A 27,374-nucleotide genomic window follows, 5' to 3' on the forward strand; every position below is an offset into this window, starting at 1 on the left:
AAGTGTTGAAAAAAGATATCTTGATTTTTAAAAAGCCATATAATCGATCCGTAAAATTGTGCTCATTGAGAGATCAGTATGAGTGCTGAACTTATATATGGCTGTTTACCTTGAGAAATGTATAACATTTTAAATGCCAAGATATAGCCTTTAAAATTCCTGATTGGTTATGTTAACCCACTGGTGTCGGTTCAATGATTGTAGATGCAGGGGTCCTATGAACATTAAACATTCATTTGGTTTAGGGACATTAACTTTAGGGGTATCTATGAAAGCCCCATCTGTCTGCTGACCTTGTTAACACCTGTATGGTATCACTGACTTGAACAATTCTACAAATCTCGTTGAGCCAGTTCTGAAATGACTGTGTCAGAGGGTATATTTTACAGGTCTTTTGTCAAACCATTCCGGGATCAAGGCCTCCCCCCCTCACCCCCCAGACACTATGTTGGTCATGGACAGGGGTCGGCAACCAAAATAACAAGAAGGGCCATTTAAAAAATACAATATTTCAAGAGCCACAAACTCGTGTAAATAATGTCACGAAGCAGCCCTTTAAAGAGCCGTGTGAGGCTCCAGAGCCGCGGTTTGCCGACCCCTGGTCACGGGGGTTGTTTGACCATATTTCACCATACTGGCCTTTGCAGGTTGGTGCAAGGGGGAGGGGACGGGATGAATGACCGGTTTCGATGTCACACACCATTGAAGTTAGCCGTGGCCAGCAATTGAACTCGGGTGGACGGATTCATAGCGCAGTGCGCTAACCACTGCACCACCACTCCACCCCAGGGAGTACATAGCCCATAAATTTCATATCAAGAGGTAGCAAATAATCTTAAGGGGATATACATCTTAATAGCCATTGTTATAATTATCTCTACATGGAGGCTGCAAGTGAAAGGGTTGATTAAAGAAACACCTAACCCAAATAATCTTGTAAATACTTACCTAGGCTGTGTGTTTTGGGCAGTCCGACATGAGTTTGAAGCTTCGTGAAAAATGAAAACTCCTTTAATAGTACAGTGAAGCACTCTATAGTCAAATCGTTTGATGTCACTCCTATGCATTTTTAATAAAGCTACAACAATGCAGCGATGTCTCGTCAAGGATCATAAGCTATCAAGCAAATTCTCGCAGCGTTTTTTGGCTTGCCATCGAACAGAGACGGTCACTGCATCGCGTGCTTTCAGATGCACTTTTGCGGTCGTCTGGAATGCTCTTCCGATATGAGGAAGCCACTGGAGCTATGCACTTTTAAATATAAATTGAAAACTAATTTCTTTAGAACTGCTTTTTGTGTTTAGTTTGTCCCCCCCCCCCCCCCCGTACCTCTGATTAGCACGGTTGCCTACATACGGTGCGAAATAAGTTCATTATACATACATGCCATGAGATTGATATTAATGGAACACCTAACCTTAATTTAAAATGATTTTTTCTAATTCATGAAACTTCTTATTTGTATCCAATAACCAAATATACACAGCCTAGGTATGTATGAAAAAAAACAAGATTACTAAGTTAAAATCCAGTGAAAAACCAGTCAAAGTGGGGGCCCTTTATTTATTGTGCTACACTGATTTGTCATTTACTCTTGTTCGCTTCTCTAAAGGCTATGACTGAGCTCGTACACCGTTAAAGTATTTTCTTGTAGGCTCACGCAGCATCCAGTAAGGTCGAGGGAAATCTTTACCAGGTTGTTTTACAGTGGAAGGGCGTTGTTATACAGGGGTTGGGTAGACGTGCAGGTGGGCGTGTAGGCGCTGCAATGATTTTGGGGTGCGGCCGGGAGACCCGAGCCCATCCCTCCTCCCAGGGCGCGTATGGGCACGCTCACGCTGGAACGTACTGGGCTCTGAGCCACCACTGATTGCAGTGAGTGGTGGCGACAAGCCGGGTGGAAGCCCAGAAACCTGTTGGAAGCAAGGCAGAGTGTATCACACCACGTTTTTTGATAGGATTCCCCATGGTGATTAAGTGTTATACGCCATTATTTTAGTGCAAGGCTATCACAAAGGTGCTACGTTTCACACATGACTTGTCGGTGGTAGTTTCCTCGTCGGGGCGATGGTGCTACGTGGCCAAATTTTTCAAATTTGGACCATGACACCAGCACATGACACGGGCGCACAATTAGTAGTAAATATACTTGCAATATTTACCAGGGCGCCTTGGTGGACTCGAACCGCAAACCTTTGCAACAAGCGGCAAGCGCGGTACCGCTGGGCTCATGTCGCCATTATTTACAGATGTTAAAAGATTTACGGATTTCTTAATAAACATGTATTATTACAATCACTATATGTTTATAAAATCATCCTAGTAATGAGTAATTGGCTGATTCACACACTCTTATTGTTTTGCCCCGAGAGGGATTTTGGTTGTGAAGCCCCCCCCTCCCCACCGCTGCCCCCTATGCCCCGCCCACCACTACCCACTCGTGCCGTCTCAGTCAAATCAAGTTGCTTTAGTCCACAGTTGTCAAGTGTCACGGAAATAAAAGAACAAAACAAAGGAGACGCTGCCCTTTTTTAAAATCACAAGTGCAAGCCAATGGCTGTAGGAAAGGGCAGAGGGCAAATAGGAGGGGTGGGGTCTCAAAAGAAAAGGGGCAGGGCTTTAAGATAAAAAGGGTGCAGGGTCCGAGTGGGATGGTGTGGGACTACAAAGGAAGGGGTGGAGCCTGAAAAGGAGGGGGGGCAGGGCCTAAACAGGAAAGGGTGTGGCCTAAACAGGAAGGGGCGGGGCCTGAACAGGAGGGGGTGGGGCCTGCACAGGAAAGTGTGGGGCCTAAAGAGGAGGTGGGGCATGGCCTTAAGAGGAGGGAAACGGGGAAAAAATACTCAAATCTGCATATAGAGGAGCACTTCAACAATGATCTTCCCTTTTGATGTAAGGAAATTAAAGCGTGGAATCAATAAGTGCTGCAGGCAGCAAAAAAGCTAATGTGGCCGACTTGTCTATATACGGCAGATGCATGCCCACCATACAATCTATATTCACCAGGGGATAAGCACATCAATTCGAGGTAGGATTTTCACATTACAATGAATCATTGAGGAGAGTATTGTTACCTCTGCACAGTTTTTTGTATTGCAGCGGCCTTTTTAAGTATCTGAAATGTGTTGAAAAAAACCAGTTCGAACTTGTAACTGATCAAATCTTTTCTAGTTTTTTTTTAACCTTTCCACATGATGGAAACAGGAACACTGTTTACAAGTTTTGAAGATTTTAAGAAATCCTGTAAACCCTTAGCAAACACTACTCTCGTATTTATTTTGGGGGGGGGGGGGTGTGGGGAGGTGATTTTTATTTTTAAATAAATATAACCTAAAGCAAGACCATAGAAGCAATCTGGTATGTTTGGTGACTGCTGATAGAGCAGCATTTATAGAGAATATTCTAACTGATCCTATCTTAATAAAGGTATCACACTACTGCAAACCCACTGCTTGAATGACTGGGGAAGTGTTCCAAATCCATTAGTTCTCACGAAAGGGCACCTGTAAATTGGATATACAGACCTTCATGACCACGGTTGGCTACTACGTACCGTGCGAAAGAAATTCAACGTACATGTAGAAGCCCGAGACAATGAAGTGCTGTGTGCATGTTATTCTGTCAACAAATTGCTTCTTTGTCACATAGCTAGTACATGTGTCCTGTGCACGCAGGGCATTTTGGGCTTTGTCAAACACATTATATTGTCCATTACACATTGAATATTCTGTGTCATTAGTGCGGGCATTTGTGCGAGCTGAGTGTTGTTGAGTCAGACCTGACAATTTGCTTTTGGCAGTGAGGCCACGTGCTGTTCAAGAGCAAAGCTACAGTTGTGGGTTACTTAGTCAACGGCACCACACAGTCTTAATGGGGCCAACAGTGCATATCTACTGAATCTAAACTGCTTCCAAAAACACTGCTACACAGTCCAGGCAGCCTTATGCTGATTATTTATTTCAGTGAGTGCCCAAATTAGTCGTATGAAATCCTATTGCTTTAAAAATATATATATATTTTGTCACAGGAAAATTGCAGCCACTCACTCTTTCGGGGACATTGAGCAATTTTCAAAACCTGGCTTTTGTGTATGATACAGGCACACACTGGATTATTCATGTCAATTAAGTCACAAGGTCTTTAACGTAATTTTTTGCTTCTTAGGTAATTACACGTAGAATTACCAAAATTGTTCCGTCATATTCAACCAATTGACCTGGACTTTACCATTGGAGAACACTCTGGATAGACCACCGGCTCACCTTGCCACTGAAGTTCGAAATTAATTTTGTAATTACGTGTGAAAGCATTATCTGAAATGGCCAATGTCACAATTTCTAATAAAAAATAATGAGCGTGCTAATATTAAAGGATGAAAGTTTTACACGCCTGATGAGGTGATAGTGACTAAAACGAAGCTACATTTATTTATTTTACCAGGTAAGGCCCACTGAGCTATTTAGCTCTTTTTCAGAAGCGACCTGGCCACAAATTATAGCTCGGCGAAGTGGCTTATCGCGTGGAAATATAAAGCAGCCAAATGCTCAAAACGCACGTGTCACTGCCTGTCGCGGTGGCTACTACTGATTTTACACAAAGAAAATGTATGGATCCTGGTCCGGTATTTCACCATGTATGGCACTCCCACATTTTGACAGCGTTTCTTGTTCCCGGACAAAGAAGTGGAGGAGGGGCGGGGGGGAAATGAAAAGCCAAAGGGGGAGAAAAAAATTGCTCATGTAACTGATAGGAGCCATTAAGGAGTGACTGCAGAGAGAGAACCCGCTTGCCTCGCTGTTTGTGAGAAATGGGGAGGTGCTGAAGTTGCTGAGGGTGCTACCATAAGCTGGGCACACTGGGGGGTGGGGGGGGGTGAACTGGGCCATCTCATCCATTCCCACCCCACTGCAGCACAGCCCCTGTGGGGGACTGTCTGTGCTGTCACATTAAGTTATGTCACTTGTATGGACGAGGTAGAACCTGGTCTCGCTTAGAGGAGAGGGGACAGTGCCTTGTTGCCGTGTGTTGTGCGGAGGTGAAACACCATGATAGTCGCCTTCAGCAGCCATGGCTTCGGTAAGCCTCCTCCTCCCTCCTTCTCTGCCGCCGTAAGTTTCTCTTGCAGAGTTTTAAAAGAAAATGTTTGTCTGATCACTTTTGTGGAAATTGACAGCGAGCGGATCGATTTTTCCGGAGGATTTTTTTTCCCTTTGGACAAATGTTTTCTGTCGTGTGATCCATTTGCTGTTCAACTCTTGTCCTTATTGTTGGCGGTTGGACTGCCTCAATACAGTAACTCTTCCTCTGCTCTGAAACCAAATGACGAACAGTTGTGGTGGTGGATATTATTACTTTTTATTTACTGTATTTTGTGGGCATGTGTCTGCTGTATGAAAAAAATGCCCGACTTTCGATGACCGATGGCAAACTTGCCAACGTTGGCCGATCGTGTCGTATTGACGACGAAGTTGCCTTAGCCATCGGCACAGAGGTTTCGTTGCTGAGCAGCTCGCCGCGAGAGAGCTTGTGTGTACATCGCCGTGGATCACACGCGCAGGGGCGCACAGTGAGGAGGGGACCCGCTCGCACAAAGGCCGCCCGTGTCCTCTTCGTTGCTTTCTTTATCTGTCGTAAATAAGTGGGGGGGAAATGTCAGATATTGCGTGTGCAGCGTCAGTCCACGTCTGTGGCAGCGAGTGCGGCGCTCCGAGCCGAGCGCGACGTAACTCCAGCAGCGGCTTCCCGCTGACCGTGGTGCAGGCGGCGTCACTCGGCAAGCCCCGCGCACGTTCAATTTTTCCCCCTCCCACTGTGCACGTGTCCTCCGCACCGGCGGTGTGCGTGGCCTGTGGCCAGGGTATCCCCTTTTGTAGATAGGACGCACAATGCTTAGAGGCCTGTGCCAGCCAAAACCTCAAGCCTGCCCACACTGATGAGCTCATGAATGGAACAAGATCCTCATGAATCTCATGAGGGCCCTCGTCACTGACAGCCAAAGCAGTCAGCTGCATAAAAGCCCCAAGGGGATTTGGGGACTGAAGGGTTTAGACCCTCAGGCATGAGTGAGGAGCTCAAAATACCCTCTAGGCTTAGAACCCAGATTGTCCTTGATTCTGGGCTTCCACCATAAATTGCAAATTCAGCCACTGTTTTGTTTATTTAAGTATGCCTATTTAATACTGCCAATGTGTGTAGTCCGCAGCTTGATATAGAAGTTTCAGACTGGGCATTAAAAAAGGTGGATGTGTCTATAGATGTGTGTTTGTGTGCGTGGAGCGCTAGTGCTGTCATTTTCATGATGCATTATGATGCGACTGCATTTGCTTTTCGACCATGTATAACAAATGACATGTGATATCTGCACTTGGCCTGGGGTTCTTTTAGTTTAACTTAGCCATAAATAAGAACCTGCTGCAGTGTGTACAAACAGCAGCGGTTGGGGCCCACAACACCCCCATGTTGTGCTATGTCAGCCTTAGCATGTGCTCACGAACATTTCGTAGTATAGTAGAAACCCCTCTTAACGACGGTAATTGGTTCCACGAAACCGGTCGTTAAGTGATTTGGTTGTTATTTAGTATAGGAAATACACGTTAAAGGCTTAAATTGTTCCGATAGCATCGAAAGTTACCGTTTTTCACCCAAAAAACGCAGTTAGAATATTTAAACAATGGATATTAATACATAAAGATACTAACAACATTATAAACACACAATATTAAAATAAACATGCTTAATCAATGCCTTAATTAACCTACAACAGCCCGTTAATAGGGGAATGGTTAGTAAGCGAACACATTGGGCTCTGTAGAGGCCCGTCGTTAACAGGGCTTCTACTGTTTTTGCTCACTCACATCCCTTCTCCATACAGTCCACAGTGCTCAACGGAATATCTGTGTAATCTTAATTTTTAGAACTTTCGTGACTGCAGGAATTATTATTTGGTTCTTTCGGTTAAGTCACGTCTAAAGATAAAATAATAAATTAAATTAAATAATAGAATACGACGTTTCGATTGCAACACAAGCAATCATCATCAGGTATAATGAAATAGCGACATAAAATCTAACCAGAAAACTATAGACAGACATATTAGCAGACAGATATCACCAAGATACAGCGGGAGCAACACAGGTAACAGAGAGGGGTGATCGTCTCTGTGGGGTGGCCTTAAATAGACAGAGGGGAGGGCGGAGGCAGAGAGAGGGAGGGGGGTTAGAGAAAAAATTAGCATATCAATGAGTGGTCAACAGACGTGGTGCTGCACGGCAAGTAAGCCTGAAAATCAGGAGGACACACTAAAATTAAATAAGCTAGTAAAATATCGAAATGTAATGTAAAGGAATATCTGTGTGTGTGTGCGTGTGCGAGCAGCGGTCCATCAGCTTCCGTAGCGAGAACCAGGCGCCTACTTGCTCGGTACGGCCGTACAGCAAGCACGTGGCCCCCACACCGCCGAAACGACGCAACAGCCGCCTGTGGAGCGAGACGTACGATGCTGGCGCGCACGAGGCATTCTCGCGCAGCGAGATCAAGCGGCAGGAGGTGAGAATTCATGCGTGTGCTCACTGCTTGGGCACGTCCGATGTCACGGGGGGGTGGGGGGGGGACGCGAGGGACTTCTGTGAAATAACGTGCGGCAGTTTGTACGGGATGGCCGCGGTGTGACACAGCATCACTCGTTGGAACGAATGAATTGCACGATTGGCTTATGTAGTTCGCTGAGAAGGCATATACATAAAGTGGCTGAGGCAGCTGATGTGTCTGAGCACGGAGCGAGCACTGCAGAGATAGTCACTATAGTTAAAACGAATTTTAACTATAGTTAAACCGAATTCTCAAGTGTATTGAGTTGATGGGCTCATCGTGGTCACCAATAACTCTACAAAGAAGCCATCTTAAAATTGTATTTTTACATGTAATTCATTTGGTGTATTGCTAGTTCTGAGGACTAAAAATGCATCCGTGTTACTGGCACCTAATAAACATTTTTAGCACGGCATGTCGGAAAGTGCATCACTCTCGCGGAGTGATAGGTGAAATGTGCGTACCTTTGCAACCAAACAGATGGTGCATTTGTGTCACAGAAGAGCCACCGTGCAGCACAACATACACAGGCATTATCCCGCGCAGTTTTAGCCCACACACATCTGCGGCATTGCAGGTGAAAAATATTTTTTGTTGACTGGTGACTGCACTGAGGCAGAGGCCCATATGCGTGGGAGGCATCCGATTAGATTCATTCAGTTCATTTGGTGTCCGCGAGCTGAGAATTATTTTTCGGCCGCATGACGATCATTGCATTTCTGAAGAGCTATAACCCAACAACTGAGTTTTTTTACCAGTGTTTTTTATCATGAAAGTTGGCACGTAAACGCGTAACTTGTTATTTTCCAGAGATAAAATTGCATATGGAGTGGTTTACTTGGGCTGTCGCTTATCCGCATAATGGTTCCAACAAAATAGCAGAGTTGCTTCCACTAAACAATGAGGGCTATGCATAAGCACTTTACAGTGATCCCGCTGTTGTTAACGAAACCCACTGTATAGGACATGTCGGGAAACTTGCAGGCTCGTTTATGCATCCGTCAATTAAACAACAGCATTTAGTCGTGACTGATTATATTAATTATCTATGTTTTTATCTCCGTATTGTACAATGGTATAAATATTAATAAGATTCAACCCGACATTTACACTGGACAACATCATTCAGGGATCCAGGGGCATTTGGACTAGCTTTAAATGAGCAATTCCCAAATTCCAGTCCTGTTATTTTTGTTCCAGTCTACTTTTTACTTCAATCTTAATTTGGCGAGTACTGGAGTTTTTCGTTTGCCCCACTCTGCAATGCAGAGGGCTGTTCACTTGCTTTTAACCCTGTTATTTTAGTTTTTTGTATTGTCTTCCCTTTCTTTTAATGTACTACGGGGGTGAATTTGCATGGGGGCGGGGGGGTTGAACTGCTGGCACATGAATAAAAGACAGCTGGCCAAATGAATGAATAGATAAATGAGAATCAAGGCCATGAGCGGTGAGCAACTTGATCCACAACCATCACCGAGCTCTGTTGCCACTGGTTGCCCGGGACACGCTTTTAGGTGTACAGAGGTCAAGGAATGCAGGGAGGCAAGTTCTGCTGTTTTACTGGAGGGGAACGGACAGAGGAGGGGGGGTGGGTGAGCATTTGGAAAGGGCGGGGGGCTTTTAGCTTTTTTTCATATTCCATTCCTTTTTTTAAGCTTTGCTTTTTTATTTTAATGCACAACACTCAACTGAGTGAAGCCCATTTACATATTTTTCATCTTTTCCCAGCATCTGCCACGAAGCGCACCTGCAATAATAAGCAAGCCAAATTTTCCCCAAAAATAATATCGAAAGTGATGAAAAAAACCGCCGTGATGTAGCATGTGTGTGATCGCGATGGATGCATACAATTTTGCGGACAACGGTGTAATATAACATTGTTCAGGTGATATCTCTGCCGGACGAATGCTCAAGACAAACATTTTGCGTCACAAATATGGTTCCATTATATGTCTACAGTCTTTGAAATTTATCACGTATTTTGTTTGTTGCGGTTGCACCCGACTTAAGAGCCGCATGGCTCACAGGGCTATACCAAATAATGAAACTCTGACCTCTTAAAATCACATTTTTTGTATTCTCTCCCTTTTGTTCTTCGTTTCATGCAAACCTCTTTTTTCCCCAACTTGATTTTGCTAAATAAATTACAGATCATTCTCCATTGTGACTTTGTATTTGACGAAATGTAGCTCTAATCGTTGCGTGTGTGTGGTTTTTGTTGTTGTTGTTAGCTTTGCTACGCATGGCAGGCCCCTCAGATCTGCTTTGAAACTGACCCGCAAGCCTCTCTCGTCTCCGTTCTTTGTGCCGGATTAGGCACGCGAGCAGTCGTGTTGAGAAGGGTGTGTGTGGTTATGCGCCACTGCAGAGCTGCCCAAAGCGCGTCGCACAAACCTTGCCCACGCATTGACGGACGACAGCGTGAGGACGTTCTTTGCTACACAGAGAGGGACGGAGTACATCATAGCAATGTTGTAATTTCTGTTTGCGATAAGATTTCTCGTAACTCCCTGAGCATATGAGAGTTACGACATGGGCCTTTGCTTCCATTTGCAAGAAATCTTAAGAGTGGTCAGGACCACTCATCCACGTCTATTGTAACTGAGAATAATTAACAGCATAACGTAATGAAAAAACGAATTAATAAAAAATAAATTGCGTTGCTATCAGTGTTTTTAACATCACTAGTATAAACAATAACAGAGTTATCATTGATAATATTAATAACGACATACTTTCCTCAGCCACAACACATGGAGTGATGACATCATGACGGCCTAGTTGGATGGGTGCTTATTTATGTCCTCCTGGCAAGCGATTGGCTGGTGTCGTGGGAGTTGTGACGTTCTCCTGAGCAACAGCTCTTACATGGGAGCTAAGATGTCACGTTGACTTACTATTCGTTTTCAGTCATGGCATTTATGATCATGCTCTTAAGCATAGCCTTCCAGATTCACAATACATCTTGAGAGCATTCTTCTGCTCTCAAGTCCCCCAGGTGTCTTCGTTAATAGCCGACTGGAAAACCGCAATGCACCGTGACTTCTGAACACTTTTCTTATTGTGCCATGTAGTCTATAATCAGGGTTTTTTTTGGGTTAGATCGCGTAAATATAAATGTGTCTTTAACCCGCCACCACCTGACACAACCAATTAGTAAGGTTTGTAGCGTAAACATCACGTGCCAATTGGTTACTACTTCAGCACACCGGTGTGTTCACGAGTAACCCACAACATTTACAATTTGAGTACGACGTTTCGCTGGTGATTACAACCAGCCTTATCAGGCCATTTTCCAGAACCGTGCCATGCAGCTCCCGACTTGAGCAAGACCTCCCTCGTGATTTGGACACTGCAGGCTGTGCCAGGTGCATTGCCTGTTGCATGTGCACATCTGCTCAGGTGCTGCTGCTAAGGAGGCACCACAGTCAGTTGGCAAGGTCGCGTGTGGGGTGGGGTGAAGCGTGGGTAGTCTCCCACGTCTTCCAAGGCGTCTGGCCAGTGTGGGTGGGCCAGGCCCTCCAGAGGGACTCTCTGACGCTCCCTGGAGTGGAGGTGCTTGCTGTCGGCAGTGGCGTGAACAATTGTTGGGCTGCACCTTCATTCACCGTGACCTTTTTTTATTTCGTCTGCAAGCCTTCAGGGTATATGTTGGTAGATTGTAGTGCAATGTGTGTTGTCCTTCCCGCCGCGCCTCCGATTATCACGGTTGGCTACGTACGGTGCGAAAGAAGTTAAACGTACAACATTTCGTATAATAAAATCCATACTTGTGCTCACGGTGCACGAATTGAATTGCGTGCGTAAGAGTAGATTTTTCGATTAGCGCACATTTCTCCTCTAGGTTACAGTGAAAAAACAAGACAGAATTAACGAGGCCGAAAGACTGTTGCGACGAGGTGGTGCAGATGTGCCAGAAACATTTCATTGTTGACTTTCAAGGGCACATGCAACGGAGGAGCGCAATTGCTTGCACTTGCCGCCTCGGGTCGGCGACCACGTGGGCAGGCGGGCAGGGCAAGCACAGTGCAAACACGGTCGTGTGCGTGACTGCGAGGCCGGCTTGCTCGGCAAACACTCCAGCAGCGAGATTGCGGGGCGCGCCCACACTCAAGCCTGTGCACGCACGGGGAGCGTGAGCACGCACTCATTCCCGCACTCGTGGGGCAGGCGCGTGGGAAGGAGCAACTCGTAAATGTGGACGGCGTGCTCTCCCGCACCGATACGGCGCTCTCTCGTGCGCTCTAATGAGATTTTATCTTCTGCTCTAATAATGTTATTAAGACCCATTAGTGCCCCGCGCAGTTCTCATTGCATTTCGCTGAGTGCATGTTTAAGGCGGAGTTAATATAGGGGATGGCCCACTCAAAATAACTTCTTTTGTGACACATACATACACGTAAAGATGAAAACGTCAGTACGTGTGCATGCACACCGGCGCGCAAAAGCCAACTAGCAAACGCTTATTGTGAGCGGGCAGCTGTACAGCGGGAAAGGTCGCTGCTTCTGTTGCACTTAATTAAAACCTGGCCTCTGGAAGGCCACACAAGCAATTGCAGCATTAAAATTACATTTAGTTGTTTTTCTGTGAAAATGGAAACTTTTTCTGGGTGCGCTGCAGACAGCATTTAGTCTCCTCAAAACTAATTGTCTTGGGTTTTTCACTGTAATTACTTAATTGCTATTGCATTGATTACATTATTAGTGTCGGATTTTAATCTGTAATTGATTTAGTTACACGATCCGTCGCCAAGAGATCGGGTATTTTATCTGCTTCCATTTGTCACATGTACGGACAAAATGTCATTAACTTTAATTGCACGTAAAGGCATATCAGCTTTGTCAAAACACTGACTTAAATGATGTATTTCACTTCAGTTCTTGGAGAATTAAGATTCTTATAGGCCGAAAGACGTGACTTTACCGAAAAAACCTAAGAATATGAATCCTTGCAGTCACGAAAGCTTCAAATCTAGAATTAAGATTCTGCTCGACAATATTTTTTTTGTCTATTTCCCAATTCTATTGTGATTGTACTCTCATAAATCATTTCATTCGATGACATGATCCCAATATGAGCAGCGCTCAGAATTCAAACCCAGGATCTCATCAGTGCCAGCTCATTACTCGAAGCCGTAGTACATGGCTGCACGACTACATTGTTTGTTTCCACGGCCATGAAGGCCAATACGTTCTCATCGTTGTGGCATTTGAGCGCCCTCTTTGCCCATTGTGTTTTTCCATATTGTGCTCCGATCGTGCATGCACCGCGCACCCTTAACAGGCCCGCGAGTAAACACGTCGTGCTGCGGATTATTCCACATCCGTGATGACAGCCGCTTTCCGTTCGTGTTTGACCTCTACAGGGGTTTGCTTGCTTCGCTCATACGGAGGAATACAGGAGACGAGACAGAACATTTGTAATCTCCACTTGGCCTGCTGTTCCTTGATGTGTACGAAGTTGGGTTGGAGAGAATTATTTACGTGATGGAACGCTTTTGAATAGTTTTTATGATGTATGCATGCATGTTGAACTTTTGCATCTTACGAAGCCAATCCGTGCCACTTGATAATACATGGATTGGGAAGGTACTGTGAAAGGGGGCTGTCATAGAAAACAGATGACGAGAGGTGTGCAAAGAGCAGACGGCTGAGTACCTCTTTGCCTCAAAGCTACGCTTTGACCACAGACCGTTTTATTTATTTCATTTGAAGCTTCTCGCTGCAGTGTGAGTTCATGCTCAAACCAACAAATGTAACGTGTGGAAGCGTTGTGTGCGCGGACCCAAATCGTCCCTTTTGTGTTTGTAGGCCATTTTTGAGCTGGCCCAAGGGGAGCAGGATTTGATTGAAGACCTCAAGCTGGCAAAGAAGGTGAGAGCCACGCAGTGTGCGGACAAAGATAAAGATCCCCCGTATAGCCTTAACAGACTGTAGGGTCAAGTGCTGTTTGCAAGCACCTATGAAGGCCGGAACGGTATACGAACGAGGGGGTGGGTGGCCAGCACCACGCCCGACCGCCTTTGTCTCCCCAGTGGCGATGTTTACACACCGCACCAGGTACTCATTTAAGGCTGAGTCGACCTTGGGGAGGCCCAGGACCGGTTCAGATAATCGTCGCTGGTGTTAGCCGTGAGCGGGAATCGAACCCGGGTCGCTGGGTTCATAGCGCAGCGCGCTAACCGCGACACTACCGCTCCCCCCCCCCCCCCCCCCCTGCTGTTACCCACACACACACTCGTGCTGTACAGCAGTGCCGGTGGCTCACTTATATCGTCATGGGCCTTCGTCAGGCACTGCTCGTTCGCGCTCAGCGACCTGGCAGAAATCGTCAATGAATTAGCCATTGGTGTAGCATCGATTCGGATGTTGTGCTCACAAAAGGAGTGCTAATCAGCCAATGATGTACTTATTGTTTGAAAATCTCCATAGTTTTTAATTAACCTTGTCAAAACGGATTAATTCTTTCAGCATTGGACTGCTTTGGTTTAATTAATAAGAGGGACTGACAAATGATCAATTTAGAGCACTTGGCCTACGGGTGAAATTACAATATGTGACGCGGTTATTTGATTTCCATTTTGGTAAATTACGGTTAGCACAAAGGAAATATAATCTGTGTTATATGAAACAGCAGTAGACAACCAGACATCCCTATCACATTCCACTTATACTATCTTCATCGCATGTAACATATAACCTTCCCCCTTTACCTCTGACAATTGGACGAATTGTCACAAATTGGGGTCACAATTCGTAATTTTTTTGTCCCGTTTTGGATAGTCTCTCGTGTAATATCTTTATTCTATCTCATTCATTCCTTAGCCAAATATAACAGTTGCGTAGAATGTGCATACATTGTACATATTACATTCTTATACAAGTGGTTCATAAAAATTAATTTGACTCCATCAATAATATTTAACTCACAACCACAGTGTTTTGGTAATAAAGTACACATTCTGCAATGTGTCTTGTCCGCCGATTGATTCAACTCACCGTGGAAGAAGTAGCATTGGCCGACCCAAGTCTTCTGACGTTGCAATCGTCTGTTTTTTTCTGACAATTTTCGTTTAAAGTTGAAAGCGGTTATTCATTAAGTCTATCTGTCCATCTGAACTCTCATGATAGATCATATGAACCGATTGTCGTATAAATGTGTTCCTATTTAACACTTAACTTTTGAAAACTGACCAATTTAATGAAAGTTTCCCAAACTTTGGAGACACAAACCAGAGCAAAAAGGATTATTAGGAAATATGCAAATGTATCTTGCCCTAAAATTAACCCAGTCAATTCCATATTGTATGCAAACATTTCTCACAATGGGAATTATAAATGAGCAAGTTGTCCATGCCTCTTCCTCTTCACCTGCACACCACCGCTTCACCTAAATTAACAGCCCGTGATTGCAGCCAAACACATCGCTTTCTCAGCACAATGTATCAATCGCGTCGTCATCGATGAAAGTGCATTGCGGCTGGTTATCATCGCGTGCGCCCCTTGCGTGAATGATCATGCCTGGCTGCGTTGTGGTTGAACAGGCCTACAGAGACCCCATGCTCAAGCTGTCCATTATGACGGCGGTGGAACTCGCGCAGATATTCGGGGCTCTCGACTCTCTCATCCCACTGCACGAAGGTGGGAGCCGACGGCGTACTCGCCCGCGCGCCTCACCGGGGCATGCGGACGTAGATTAGCACGGTTGGCTACGTACTGCGTGAAAGAAGTTCAGCGTATATAATGTATTGTGTACGACATGCTGCCGAGTCCTGCAACGTCGTGACTTAAGTTGCCTTAAAAATCCGACAGGTGATATGTATCTTCTTGGTTCTTTCGGTAAAGTCACGTAGAAGGGAAATAATAAAATAACAAAAATAAAACGTCGTGAGAATTTTATTTTATTATGTTTTATTTTTATTATTTTATTATTTCCCTTCTACGTGACTTTATCGAAAGAACCAAGAAGATGAATCCCTGCAGTCACGAAAGCTTTAAATTGAAAGGTGATAATTAATTATGAAAGCGTAAATGTATTGAAGGTGAAAATGTTGTGATGTAAGTTGACATCAAAGCCTATATAACATCGGTTACAATATAACATCGGTTCAAATAGATTCCCAGCCTAAGAGGCTGTTAACCTACCGGTAGATTTAATTATATGTTGATCTACAATCCTCAGGCATTTGCAGATCCTAGGGTTTCACACTCACATGTTTCATACCGTACACACTCACAGCTCAACCTGCCCTGTAACAGTACCAGCAATTATGAAGCCTTAAGAGAATACGTTGCTCCAAAGGATGCTTAAGAGACTCTCGTTTCAATATCTGAACATAAAGTTCTGAATCTTGCTCAGTGTTGATAACATTGCGGGTAATACAGTAATTGTTCTGTGCTTTTGGCAGTGAAATAGACCCTTGTTAGTTAGTTTCCCAAATCTGCCAAACAGCACAGTGTTTGGTTGCTGCATGGTCCCAAGGTGTTTGTAGAGAGATTTTTTAATCAACTATTTAACAAGTCCCACCCTGCTAATGAGACATAGAAAAGTAAAAAAAAAACCGGTTCAACCATTTAACTGCTTAAACATACCATTTACCTGCTTAAACAAAGCCTTTTCTCCAGATGGTGCATTGCCTGATTAACACGAATTTCATTTAATAATGTGGCTCAGATTAAATAACGTTCGTGTTGACGTCTCTGCCCGCGTTCAACTTTCCCACAGACCTGCTCACCGGGCTGCAGAAGGCACGCAAGCCCAACGGTGCCACGGAGCGCGTGGGGCACATCCTGGTGGAGTGGGTGAGGAACTCTCTCACATGCCAATTCGGTGGAAAGCTCAGTGCCTCGGCGACTTGGTTCAGTGCCACTTGCCACGGTTGCCAAACCTCAGTGCTTTGCTCGAGCAGCAGAAGATGCAGCAGCACCATGAAAGTCACTTTTGTGTGAAGCCATATCCAGCTCGTTACTCTGAGAGGTGTCCTCAGCTTGGCTGGACCATGTCCCTCCACAGGTTCCTCGTAGAGTTGTGGAATTCCTGCACTTGTTGATCTAATAATAGGTTTTTACCCTTTTATCTGGCACCAAAACTGACACCTTTATACAAGGGATCATGTTTACAATAACCACAACACAAGCAGTCAAAATGCAAACAAAAAGAGACAGCTCTGATGATGATATGCTCTGTCCTTGATCTGCCTGGTGGCCAGGAGATGGTAATACATGCTTTCCCACCTGATGACGGACGCTTGTGTTGCGCCCAAAACGTCGTGATTTAATTTAGTTGTTTTATTTTATTTTTTACCTACGTGACTTTACCGAAAATATAACCAAAGAGTATGAATCCTTGCAGTCACGAAAGCTTCAAATCTAGAAAACAAAGTGGATTCTCAATAAACGCCTGTTATACACCTCCGATGAAACGTTTAGCTACGTACGGTGCAAAAGAAGTTCATCATACACACACAGACTAGCTTGCTGGACAATACATTGTCCCACACAGTGCACAACTGTAAGAGGTAATCGCGTGTCTTCTCTACCTTATGTCTCTTTCCGTTTGTTCCCCCCCACCCTGCCCAACCGCCCAACCCCCGCCCGGCCTGCAGTTGCCGTGCCTCAACGCGTACACGTGCTACTGCGCAAACCAGGTGGCGGCGAAGGCGCTGCTCGACCAGAAGAAGCAGGACCCGCGCGTGCAGGACTTCCTGCAGCGGTGCCTCGAGTCGCCCTTCAGCCGCAAGCTGGAGCTGTGGAGCTTCCTGGACGTGCCGCGCTCGCGGCTCGTCAAGTACCCGCTGCTGCTGCGCGAGATCCTGCGCCACACGCCCAACGAGCACCCGGACCAGCAGTGCCTGGAGGAAGCGGTGAGCGACCGGCAGCCGCCCGCTGAGCTATATGGCTCTTTTTCAGAAGCGACCTGGCCACAAATGAAAGCTCGACAACGAAGTGGCCTGTCATCACGTGGAAATGTATATCTCTTAAAGGCATGTCTCTCAATGTGGAGGGAAAAACCAGGGACAACATGCAAACTCCAAATATATATAGATACAGCTCGGGGGCTGGGCTTTGCTCCTAAATGTCTCTTCGCTTGTGCTGTGGGGGGTAGCTATGCATTATGTAGGTGGTGTAATTGCACCGAGACCCACATGACGGAGGGACCCAGGTTCCAGACTTGGAGAGGGTGGGCGGGGTGGGGAAATTGGACAGGTGGCTCCATTTGCTTCTTTCGCCAGGGCCCATGGCAATCGGGCTACACCACTGTTTGTTGTGCCATGGGGAAGGTGGAGTCAAGTGAGCGCCGGATTGCTAACGTGCTTGTGAGTCGTGCACAGAGTGCATATCGGTCCACAGGGCCCTCAAGGGAAAATAGGGCTCTCGAGATGAGGGGGCGGTGGCATGGTGGGCAGGTAGAGTAAGTTTGCCCTGGGCCTCAGATCTTAGAGCAGAGGTCCTCCACAAAAGGCCAATGGTGCCTCATCTAGAATTCTTCCCTAGACCTCGAAAACCCTTTGGCCCTGATGGAAAGGTCCTTAAAGTTACGAAGAAATTTCACAATTGATTGATAAGATTATTTTTTCCTTCAAAACCAGATGAAAATAGTGAGTGATCAAATTCAACTTTGATCACTTAGGTAGAACTAGTTACGATTACACTGAGATACATAATTATTTCCATTAAACACGGTTATAATGAAAAAAGGAGTTAGTGCATCATCAGTTTAATATGAATTCTTACCGGCAAAATACACGTGTCTATTGTGTATGAGAATCAATTATTTATAATTGTAGTTTATGTTCACATATGTGTTGTTCCACATATATACATTTATATCAGTATATATATTTCGGGCCCAGGACACGCTAGTGGGACTGTCGCTCGGCTGGCCTTTGAACGCCTAGGAATTCCCCAGGAAGAGCTAGAGTCTGTGTATCGTAGTGTAGTGTAGTAGTGTATAGTCGTGTATAGTGTAGTGTACAGGTAGTCCTCTACTTACGATGGAGATGCGTTACGAGGACCCCATGGTAAGTCAAAAATATCGTAAGTCGAAGATAGCCTAGCCTACCCAGGAGTCTTAAAGAATGGTGATAATTTAACAAAACAGAGCAATTTACAGTACCGTACTGTATAAACTATATACTGTATGTATTTATTAATTACAATACTGTATTGCACAGTAAAATGTAAAGTAAAAAAACAGGGTAAATTCTTAGCCTACCGAGACAACTTAACTCCGTCGACCGCTGGTGAGAGTGAGGCATCACACAAGGCGGGAGATGCGTACAGTACATCCCGGCAGCCTCCCAACGTACAGTATCATACCTCGTACGTTGCTGCGTTTGCCTGCCGCCGCGAAATGTAAAATATTTTACAATTTTGTCGTATCGCCATTGAAATATTGTAAGTCGGACCATCGTAACTCGGGGACTACCTGTATAGTAGTGCAGTGCTGGAGTCTGTCGCCAGGGAAAGGGAGGTGTGGACCGCCACTACTCAACACGCTGCTGTAGTGTATAGTGTAGTGTATAGTGTAGTAGTGTATAGTAGTGTATAGTGTAGTGTAGTAGTAGTGTATAGTGTAGTGTAGTAGTGTATAGTAGTGTATAGTGTAGTATAGTAGTGTATAGTGTAGTATTGTAGTAGTGTATAGTGTAGTGTAGTAGTGTATAGTGTAGTAGTGCTGGAGTCTGTCGCCAGGGAAAGGGAGGTGTGGACCGCCACTACTATACATGCTGCCGCCACAACCCTCACCAGGGCAAGCGGACTGAGAAACGAACGAATATATATTACATGGGCCACATGGGCAATGAAATAAACGACTCAAATCAAATTGTGGTCCCATTCATAACATTGAATCATGAAGGGGGTGAATCATTATACGTCTAATAAACAATGTTTTCGCTGTATTACAGTGGGATGTCTCTTAATTTTAAAATCATCAAAGCATTTTATATTACTGTTGGTGCTTATGTAAACGCACCTGCAAATGCATGGACACTGACAACTCAACGAACCTTCATGGTAGCAGTGCAAAGACAAGGCATCTGCAGTCAACCAAAACATCCACATGTGCTCGTGGAAAAATAAAATAAAGATCAGGTTTCCCACGAAGGGAGTTTCTTGGCTGGAGGATTAGAGTTGGCCTGAGGGGGGGGCCCTGCCAGTGTAACCACAGCTGTCACAGCTGGATTACCTGTGCTGTGGTGGTGATTAATGTGTGCCACCACCTCTTTGTGGGAATGTCTTGTGCTTTCATACCCTATTCTTTTGTGTGAATATTAATAAATATACATTATGTGGGTGTCATGGTGGCGAGATGTGAACTACCTCGCCTGGTATACAGGAGGTCGGTGGGTTCGATGCCGACCCTGACGTCTGCTGTATATTTGGACCCTTCTTGTCAGTATCAAAATATGAAAATAGGTGTTAACCTCTCTGGCAATAAAACAGGTGTTAAGATGTTAAAACACCAAACATAATCCTTTTTCAATAAATCCTGTCTGCATTAACCACACGTACTTACGGTGAACATGCATGCAAAAAAACATCCTCTGATAATATTTCTGGCATTGTCTTTGAATCTGATTGGTCCACACCAGAGACGGCTTTCTTTAGAGCCTAGTCTCAAAGCACAAATACAATGCACTATCAGGGCATTTCTAGTTTGGGGTGAGCAGCTAGAATATGGGGCCTTTCTTGCCATTATCAAGATATAAGAATAGGTTTTACTCTTTCGAGTTAAAGCTTTCGTGACTGCAGGGATTCATCTTCTTGGTTCTTTCGGTAAAGTCACGTAGAAGGGAAATAATAAAATAATGATATAAAATGTATAAATTAAAAATGTTTTATAAATAAAACATAATTAAATAATTCTCACGACGTTTCGGCCACAACGCAAGCAGCCGTGACTTTACCGAAAGAACCAAGAAGAGGTTTTACTCTTTCTGGCAATAAGGATTCTGTTTGGTGTTTTAACATCTTAACACACCTGTTCTATTGCCGGAAAGGGTAAAACGTATTGTTTTGTATATTTGGAGTTTGCATTTTCTCCCTGTGGTCAAGTGGATTTTTCTCCGTTTTTTCCCTCCACATTTATAAACACGCGTTTAGAGTATTTGGTTGCTATTCATTGCCACGTGATGAGCCACTTTGTTGAGCTTTCATTTGTCGCCAGGTTGCTTCTGAAAAAGAGCTACGTAGCTCAGTGGGGCCTTACCTTGTAAAATAAAAATCGTTTTTTTTTTACATCAGCATTTCGATTCAGGATATCGCTTTGAGTGCTCCTGTAACATTGCTTTTCTTTACAATGGTTTGCATTGCCACAATAGCTAATGTGGCTATTTGAAGCATACATATAACGAGATGTTTAGGCTCTGGCCTCTTGATCTTTCTGATGGACATGTAACGAGGCATCTCTTCACCCCCGCAATTTGAGGAATTGTCATTCTTTGAGATCGTGGAACGGATTTCGAATCCAGTCTTTGTCTTTTGGTTTTTACTTTTTCATTTGTAATACCTAATTTGTTTTGTCTTGTGTGCACAGTGTCATTATTTTATTAACTTAAAGGCACCATCTGCATAAAATTTGCATTAATCTTTAATAACGACTCACGCGCACGATTCGTGTTCACGTCCCGTGAGCGTATGCATTCTGTTTCGTTTGTGAGCCATTGCATTATGTAATGCTTATAATGATCATCGGCCCAGATTTTGAGTGTTTTTCCTAAAGCGAGACGCCCATTGCCCGTGTCACAGATCTCCATCATCCAGGGCGTGGTCGCCGACGTGAACACGCGCACGGGCGAGTCTGAGTGCTGCTACTTTCGCGACAAGCTCGACTACCTGGACGAGCGTCAGCGCGACCCCCTCATCGCCATGTCGCGCACTCTGCACCTCCACGGCGAGCTGCGCAACAACCGTGGCACCGTGAGTTCACCCTTCTCTCCTCGTCGCCCATGAGCGTGCAGGGGCAGGGTGGAGGGGACCCCCCCCCCCCCCCGGTTTCTACGACAGGGGAGCAGAACCTTCTCCACACTGAGGAGGGCCGAATAGCATTTTTAAATCCGGTAAAAGCTTTTTTTTTTATTAGTATTATATTTATATCACAACAACATGCGGGTCCTGCAAACCACAGCGGAAGATTCAAACAACGGGATACAACAACAAAAAATCCACAAACATCCATTCCGGCGTGACAGGACCACATCAAAGGGGAGGATGGCCCTCCACTGCCCCAGACGGGCGAAACTCTTAACCCCTTCCCGTTCCGATGACATCTGCAAGTTGCAGGGTGGGTTCCGTTCACCGCTGGATTTCGAGAGCGTGCAAACGGTTGAGCGTTCTTTTGTTTAGAGAGGCATAGCGACGTTTTTAAAAGACCCTACTGACCGCAGAGAACCGAAGCGACACGACCGCACTCTACGACGAGTGTCGCCAAACTGCCACACGCCTTCCTGCATGGCCTTATGGGAGCCTCGGTACGTCGTCCGTACCGAGGCTCCCATAAGGCCATGAAGACGTACCGATAAGTTTGGTTTTTTTTCTTCCGATTCCATTCCGACGACGTTGCTCATACGTCATCGGAAGAAAAACTCATGACGTATATTTGCAGAGGTGTACATTTACAGAAGCGGAATACTGTGTGTGTGTGTGTGTCCCCCGTCCCTCAAACCTTGTGCCATGCCCAAATGTTGGAAATATATGAAAAATAATTCTTCTGACATCCATATCTGTACACGGTTTCATTATTTTTGAGTTTGTTTCTTCTTCAACTTCCGAGCTACAACTTTTGCTGTACCTTTGGCGAGCCGTGTACTCGCACACGGCTCGGCGGTATCCAATAATTATGCCAAACAGCGTGTGCGTGTCAACCGATTGTAAAGAGGCCCTTGCAGTGACGGAAGGACGCGTCCCAAATTTAGAAACAGGATTGCAAAGCTAAAAATATTGTGGCTGCTGGCCAGATACGGCCCCTGTACAATAGATTCCCCACCCCGTTCTCCGCGATTTTTTTTATTTGTCTTCAGCCCCCTGCCCCAATTAGTATGTCTGCTTTGTGCCGGAGAATGGCTCCCAAATATGGCATCGCGGGACTACTCACGAAGTCACTTCAATTGGCTGCGAGGCCCTCTGGAAGCACAACTTTGTACATGCTGCCAAAAGGTTTTCATTCCGCTTCGGTTATATTTTTAATCTTAAGAGGTGGAATATACCTAATGAATTGGAAGGAAAAAAACGTACTTGGAGAGTGCTAAGACCAGCGTTACCTCCCTCTACACTTGAGAACCAAGTGTAATCATAGTTGTCTATTTAGTAGCAAACCCGTTTACTCAAGCGGTCCTGGCTCGGTGCTTTTACGCAATATTAGCCCCCTGCACCACCCAGCTACCCGCGGCTGCACGTTCAACATCCCACCCAGACCAGCCCTTCGTTAATCGGGGTGTAACGCCAGTGGCCTCTGTCTCCGGAGTAATTGTCAACGAATGAATGAACAATGTAATGGAGTGTCTCGCCGCAAGTGCCCGCAATGAGCAGCGTCACCCTCGCTAAGTTTCTCTGCTTGGCAGCGATTGGTTCATCTCCATTGTTCGGTTATTTATTCCGAGTGGCTGCGCTGAGCTGCACGAAGCTCGTTTACAAAGAGGAATGTTGCCATCAATGCTAAACAGCTGTAATAATTGCGAGCTGATTTCCACGTAAATTCTTCCTCAAGTCATTGACACGGGGACTTTCTCATTCATCGGGTGGAGGATACCTCCGTTGTTGCTGGAATGCTATTTTTCAGTGAAGGTCCCCGAGTTTATTTGTAAATGCTTCACAGATTCACTATGGTATAGGGATGGATGAGACGGGATGGAATTGTGTCACGTATCGACGGGCTGTTGTTCTTAGAGTTTCCAGGCTACACAGCCCTGGGAAAGGAGGGGATGCAGAGAAGTTGATACGTGCACGGTCATCATCTCTGTTGCTCATCTCTCCCCTTACACGGTTCGTGACGATCGGGATTCGGCACTGCTTACGTTGAATATCAACAGCAGCTCGTCGTGGCAATGCCACGGTACATACCCACGAATCCACAAATGTGGGCTGCTTTTATAAGCGATAAGTTATCAAGGCAGCTGTACTGAGCCCCAAGCTCTCACTCTGATAACATCCTTATCGTGAGATGGAATGGTTAAACCACTGGAGAAAACAAGAGGCAATGTTGGCAGTGCTTCTTTCCACAGGCACGTCTAGAAAAAAGGCAGGTCAGCGTGACTGAAAGTGCGGTGATGGGTGGAATTCGGCACGATGGATGGGATTAGCAAGGTGTAGGTCTATTTGAAGGGCACCGTGGGCGGCGGGAGTGGCCGACAGCGGTGCCCTGCCTCCCGTGTGTTCGCATGACGGCCGGCGGAGCGGAAATTGACAGCATCAAGTCCTGATCCTCTTGAAACGACGAAGCAAAATAGAAACTGTGGCCCTCTTAGTCACCACGAGGCACTCTGAGTCAAAGAAACCAGACTTTTGGCTGTCACCAATGTTTTGTTGTTTTCTTATTCCACAAAAGTGCACAGCACCCTGGTGATGAGATCCGTGAGTCACGCAATGTTTTTGTTAGCACATGTAATAATCCTGTGCCCCGTGGGCAGTCTGAACTGTGAGATTCAAGTGGGCAAAGAGCCACTTTCCACGAGTCATTCTTACTCATTGCGATTAATTTTTCAATATGAATTTATTGTTACTACATAAAAGTTACAGGCTATTACTGGTGTGGGAACATGACATGTTCAAGTCATAGTTATACGTTTGACGTAACATTTGCATATGAATATACACAGTGTACGTGCCTGTATATTAGCCATGGATCTCTAACAGATGTTTATTGGTATTGAATTGTGTTATTTATAGATGGGTTTGCAACCATTCTACACTTAAGTGAATAGAACACGCTGGATATCCTTGTTTGACACATTTGATGAATATATGAACATAAGGCTTGATAACAACAGAGATAGCTTTGTTTTTACATATTTTGAAAGTGCCAGAGAAAGAGTGGGCATTTGATGGAACTGTGATGCCACATTTGGCAGCCTGTTTGGTATATTAAACATGCAAGAGTTTACAGTTCTTTGGATTAACATTTCACTCAAAAGAGGGAAATGATTCTGCATTGTAATGAGCCGATTGCGACAATTTAAAGTGGCAAATTCCAGCAATCTCCATTAGAGAAAGATAAAAAAAAATAGCCAGCCACACCTGTGTGGAATCGGCAGGCGTTTACTCTCGTTACGGTAGCAGATCGATTTGACCATCCACTCCCACTCTCTCACAGCTCATTGCACGGAGACCGTGCTGAACCTTTACAGAGGGGAAAAAGGGATGCCGGATGAGGTGGTTCAAAAGGAGAGTACAACTGTCGTTATGCTGTTGACGGAATTGCGGCACGGGGGAGCAAGACGTATGGGGTGCGAGAGGTGGGATGGTAATGACACTTCCGATAGTCACATTTGTGCAGGTGGGGCTTCTCGCGGAGGGGTCCCAGGAAGGTGCAGATGCAGAGATGGGTGTTTATTTTTTTACCGAATTATTTTTTTCAATGTAAAAATGTAAACCTATATCCATTTAACACGTAGGCTTTCGCGACCAATATCATCCGTAATACAGGGGTTTTTTTGGGTTAGATTGCGTAAATATAGAATTGTGTCGTTAAACCCGCCTGACAGACAGTTTTAAACAAATCTGGCTGTCGCCTGATGGAGCTCGTTGTAATTACTGGCGAAACGTCGTACTCGGATTGTAAATGTTGTGGCTTGGCTCTCCAACACACGGGTGTGTTGTACTAGGAACGAATTATTGGCATGTTCATTTTACGTGACAAACCTTACTAATTGGCTGTGTCAGGTGGTGGCGGGTTTAACGACACATGTATATATGTACGCGATCTAACCCAAAAAACTTGCATTATGGACTATATCCATTTGTCAATCCACTGCTTGAATAAGGCCTTCTCCCAAGCTGTGTTAGTGACGGATGTTTTTTTTACCATACTTCACCATGCTGGGCATTGCCGGGTTGGTGAAAGAGGTGGGGCAGTAGTCAAAGCTGTCAAATGTAGAGTATTGGAATCAGAATATTAATTTCTACTGGAGGAATCCAATGAACTATAAAGCTCTTTGACAGATGTCCAGTAGTGGGGCGGGTAAGAACGTGACAAGAATAAACAATAACAAAAATAGGACAATATATAATTTTTTATTTTATAAAAATACGATAGGAGTGCAAAGTACAAGAAAGGTAAACAAATCACCCAAATGCATACAAATACAACTAAACCATCCCTATCCTACCAGACAAAGCCCACTGTGAGAGTGTTCACTTATTTTTCAGAAGCGACCTGGCCACAAATGATAGGGGCTCAGTCGTTTGTGCTTGTATTACATGCCCCCCCCCACCGCCGCCCCTTCAATGTCACCCACAGCAATCACCATTCCCATGCTAGGGTATTCCACTTGTCCTGAGAACGCTTATGCTTCTGCCCGTTTCCAGCAGCCAGCGTATCGAGTACGCGCTGAAAATGCACGGGAGTCTGCATTGGTTGCAACCATTGCAGCACTAATGATGAATTAATGGTTTATCGCCGATGGCTCGTTGACGTGGGGTAATTAAGGCTTGGTTCCGAGTTAAAGAGTTTTATTCCCAGATCACTGTGATGATACACAGAACATCTAAATCAGGCATTTGTGCATTTCAAGTCCAAGGAACACAGTTGAAATGAAGTCAGTTTAGACGTTGAGCAAGTCCCTGGCACTCATGATTGTTAACAATTTCAGAGTAGGAAACATTTGTTCATTTCAAGTATGTTCATATATATTGCATCTTTCTCAATTGACATGTTTACTTTTCTTAAGTAATACTCAAATAACCCTTGTGGATGCATATTTCGACTGTGTCCTGGGCTCTTTGACACAGGTTTAAAGCTTCAATAATTATATTTCTTATGGTTAGTCGCATTGCCATAGGGCTCTCGTAACATCGCTTCGATGATGTTGTGTTAAAATCTATAGAAGTAATGTGCTATAGTGTGTCTGATGGTAATTTATTGATGAAGGATTAAATTCACGTCAGATAGGTGTGCACACAACATTGTTACACATTTACAACGTACGAACAAATACCTTTTTCAGTTGTGTCTTCATTTATCTGTGATTCAATCATGTGACTAACAAAATATTTGTAATGGTACAATCTAACATGTTGCATTGAAGTGATAGGTGTCTTGAAATGCCACATGGGGAAGTACCGCTATAGGATACTGTTGGTTTTTTTGGTAAAGTCACGTAGGTGAAACATAAATAAAAATAAAACAACTGAATTAAATCACGGCGTTTCGGAAGCAACATAAGCATCCGTCATCAGGTGTGACTGCTCCAGCAAAATTACTGTAGCGTATGAAGAGAGCTATTTAGAGACACGTGTTTATATAGGGTACTGGTGGGGGGAGGTTATGCAGCAGGCCGTGTGGCATTGCAGGTGGTTGGTCAGGGGATTGGCATGAGTTAAGCCGATAGATAACCATCTTGTTTCTTTGTGATGCGAGGGGAGGGCAGAGGTCGCAACCGGGTACCCGATACCCGTACCCTACCCAATACCCGGCTACCCGTACCCGGCCGGGTACGGGAACCCATTTGCGACCCTGGTGCGGCCGGGTACGGGTAGGCCGTGAGTCACTGGTGAGTAACTGTCACTCATTTCCCAACGTCTTGTCTCTTCTCACAATTCAAGTTTCCTAGAATCAACCCACCCACGCC

At 45.0% G+C, this 27,374-nt stretch overlaps 1 protein-coding gene across 4 annotated transcripts in view; it reads left to right on the forward strand.

Annotated features, from left to right (window-relative positions):
* Positions 1-27,374, forward strand: part of ARHGEF3 (Rho guanine nucleotide exchange factor 3) — a 63,232-nt gene that overhangs the window by 29,507 nt on the left and 6,351 nt on the right. For all 4 annotated transcript variants that reach the window (XM_078872320.1, XM_078872321.1, XM_078872322.1 and 1 more), the window contains 6 exons: positions 7,375-7,545; positions 13,399-13,461; positions 15,132-15,228; positions 16,313-16,389; positions 17,193-17,450; positions 21,340-21,510. In XM_078872320.1, the coding sequence (XP_078728446.1) occupies positions 7,375-7,545; positions 13,399-13,461; positions 15,132-15,228; positions 16,313-16,389; positions 17,193-17,450; positions 21,340-21,510 (837 nt within the window). The remainder of the gene's footprint in view (positions 1-7,374; positions 7,546-13,398; positions 13,462-15,131; positions 15,229-16,312; positions 16,390-17,192; positions 17,451-21,339; positions 21,511-27,374) is intronic.

Source organism: Lampetra fluviatilis, chromosome 34, assembly GCF_964198595.1.
Source record: "Lampetra fluviatilis chromosome 34, kcLamFluv1.1, whole genome shotgun sequence".
Classification (NCBI taxonomy): Eukaryota; Metazoa; Chordata; class Hyperoartia; order Petromyzontiformes; family Petromyzontidae; genus Lampetra; species Lampetra fluviatilis.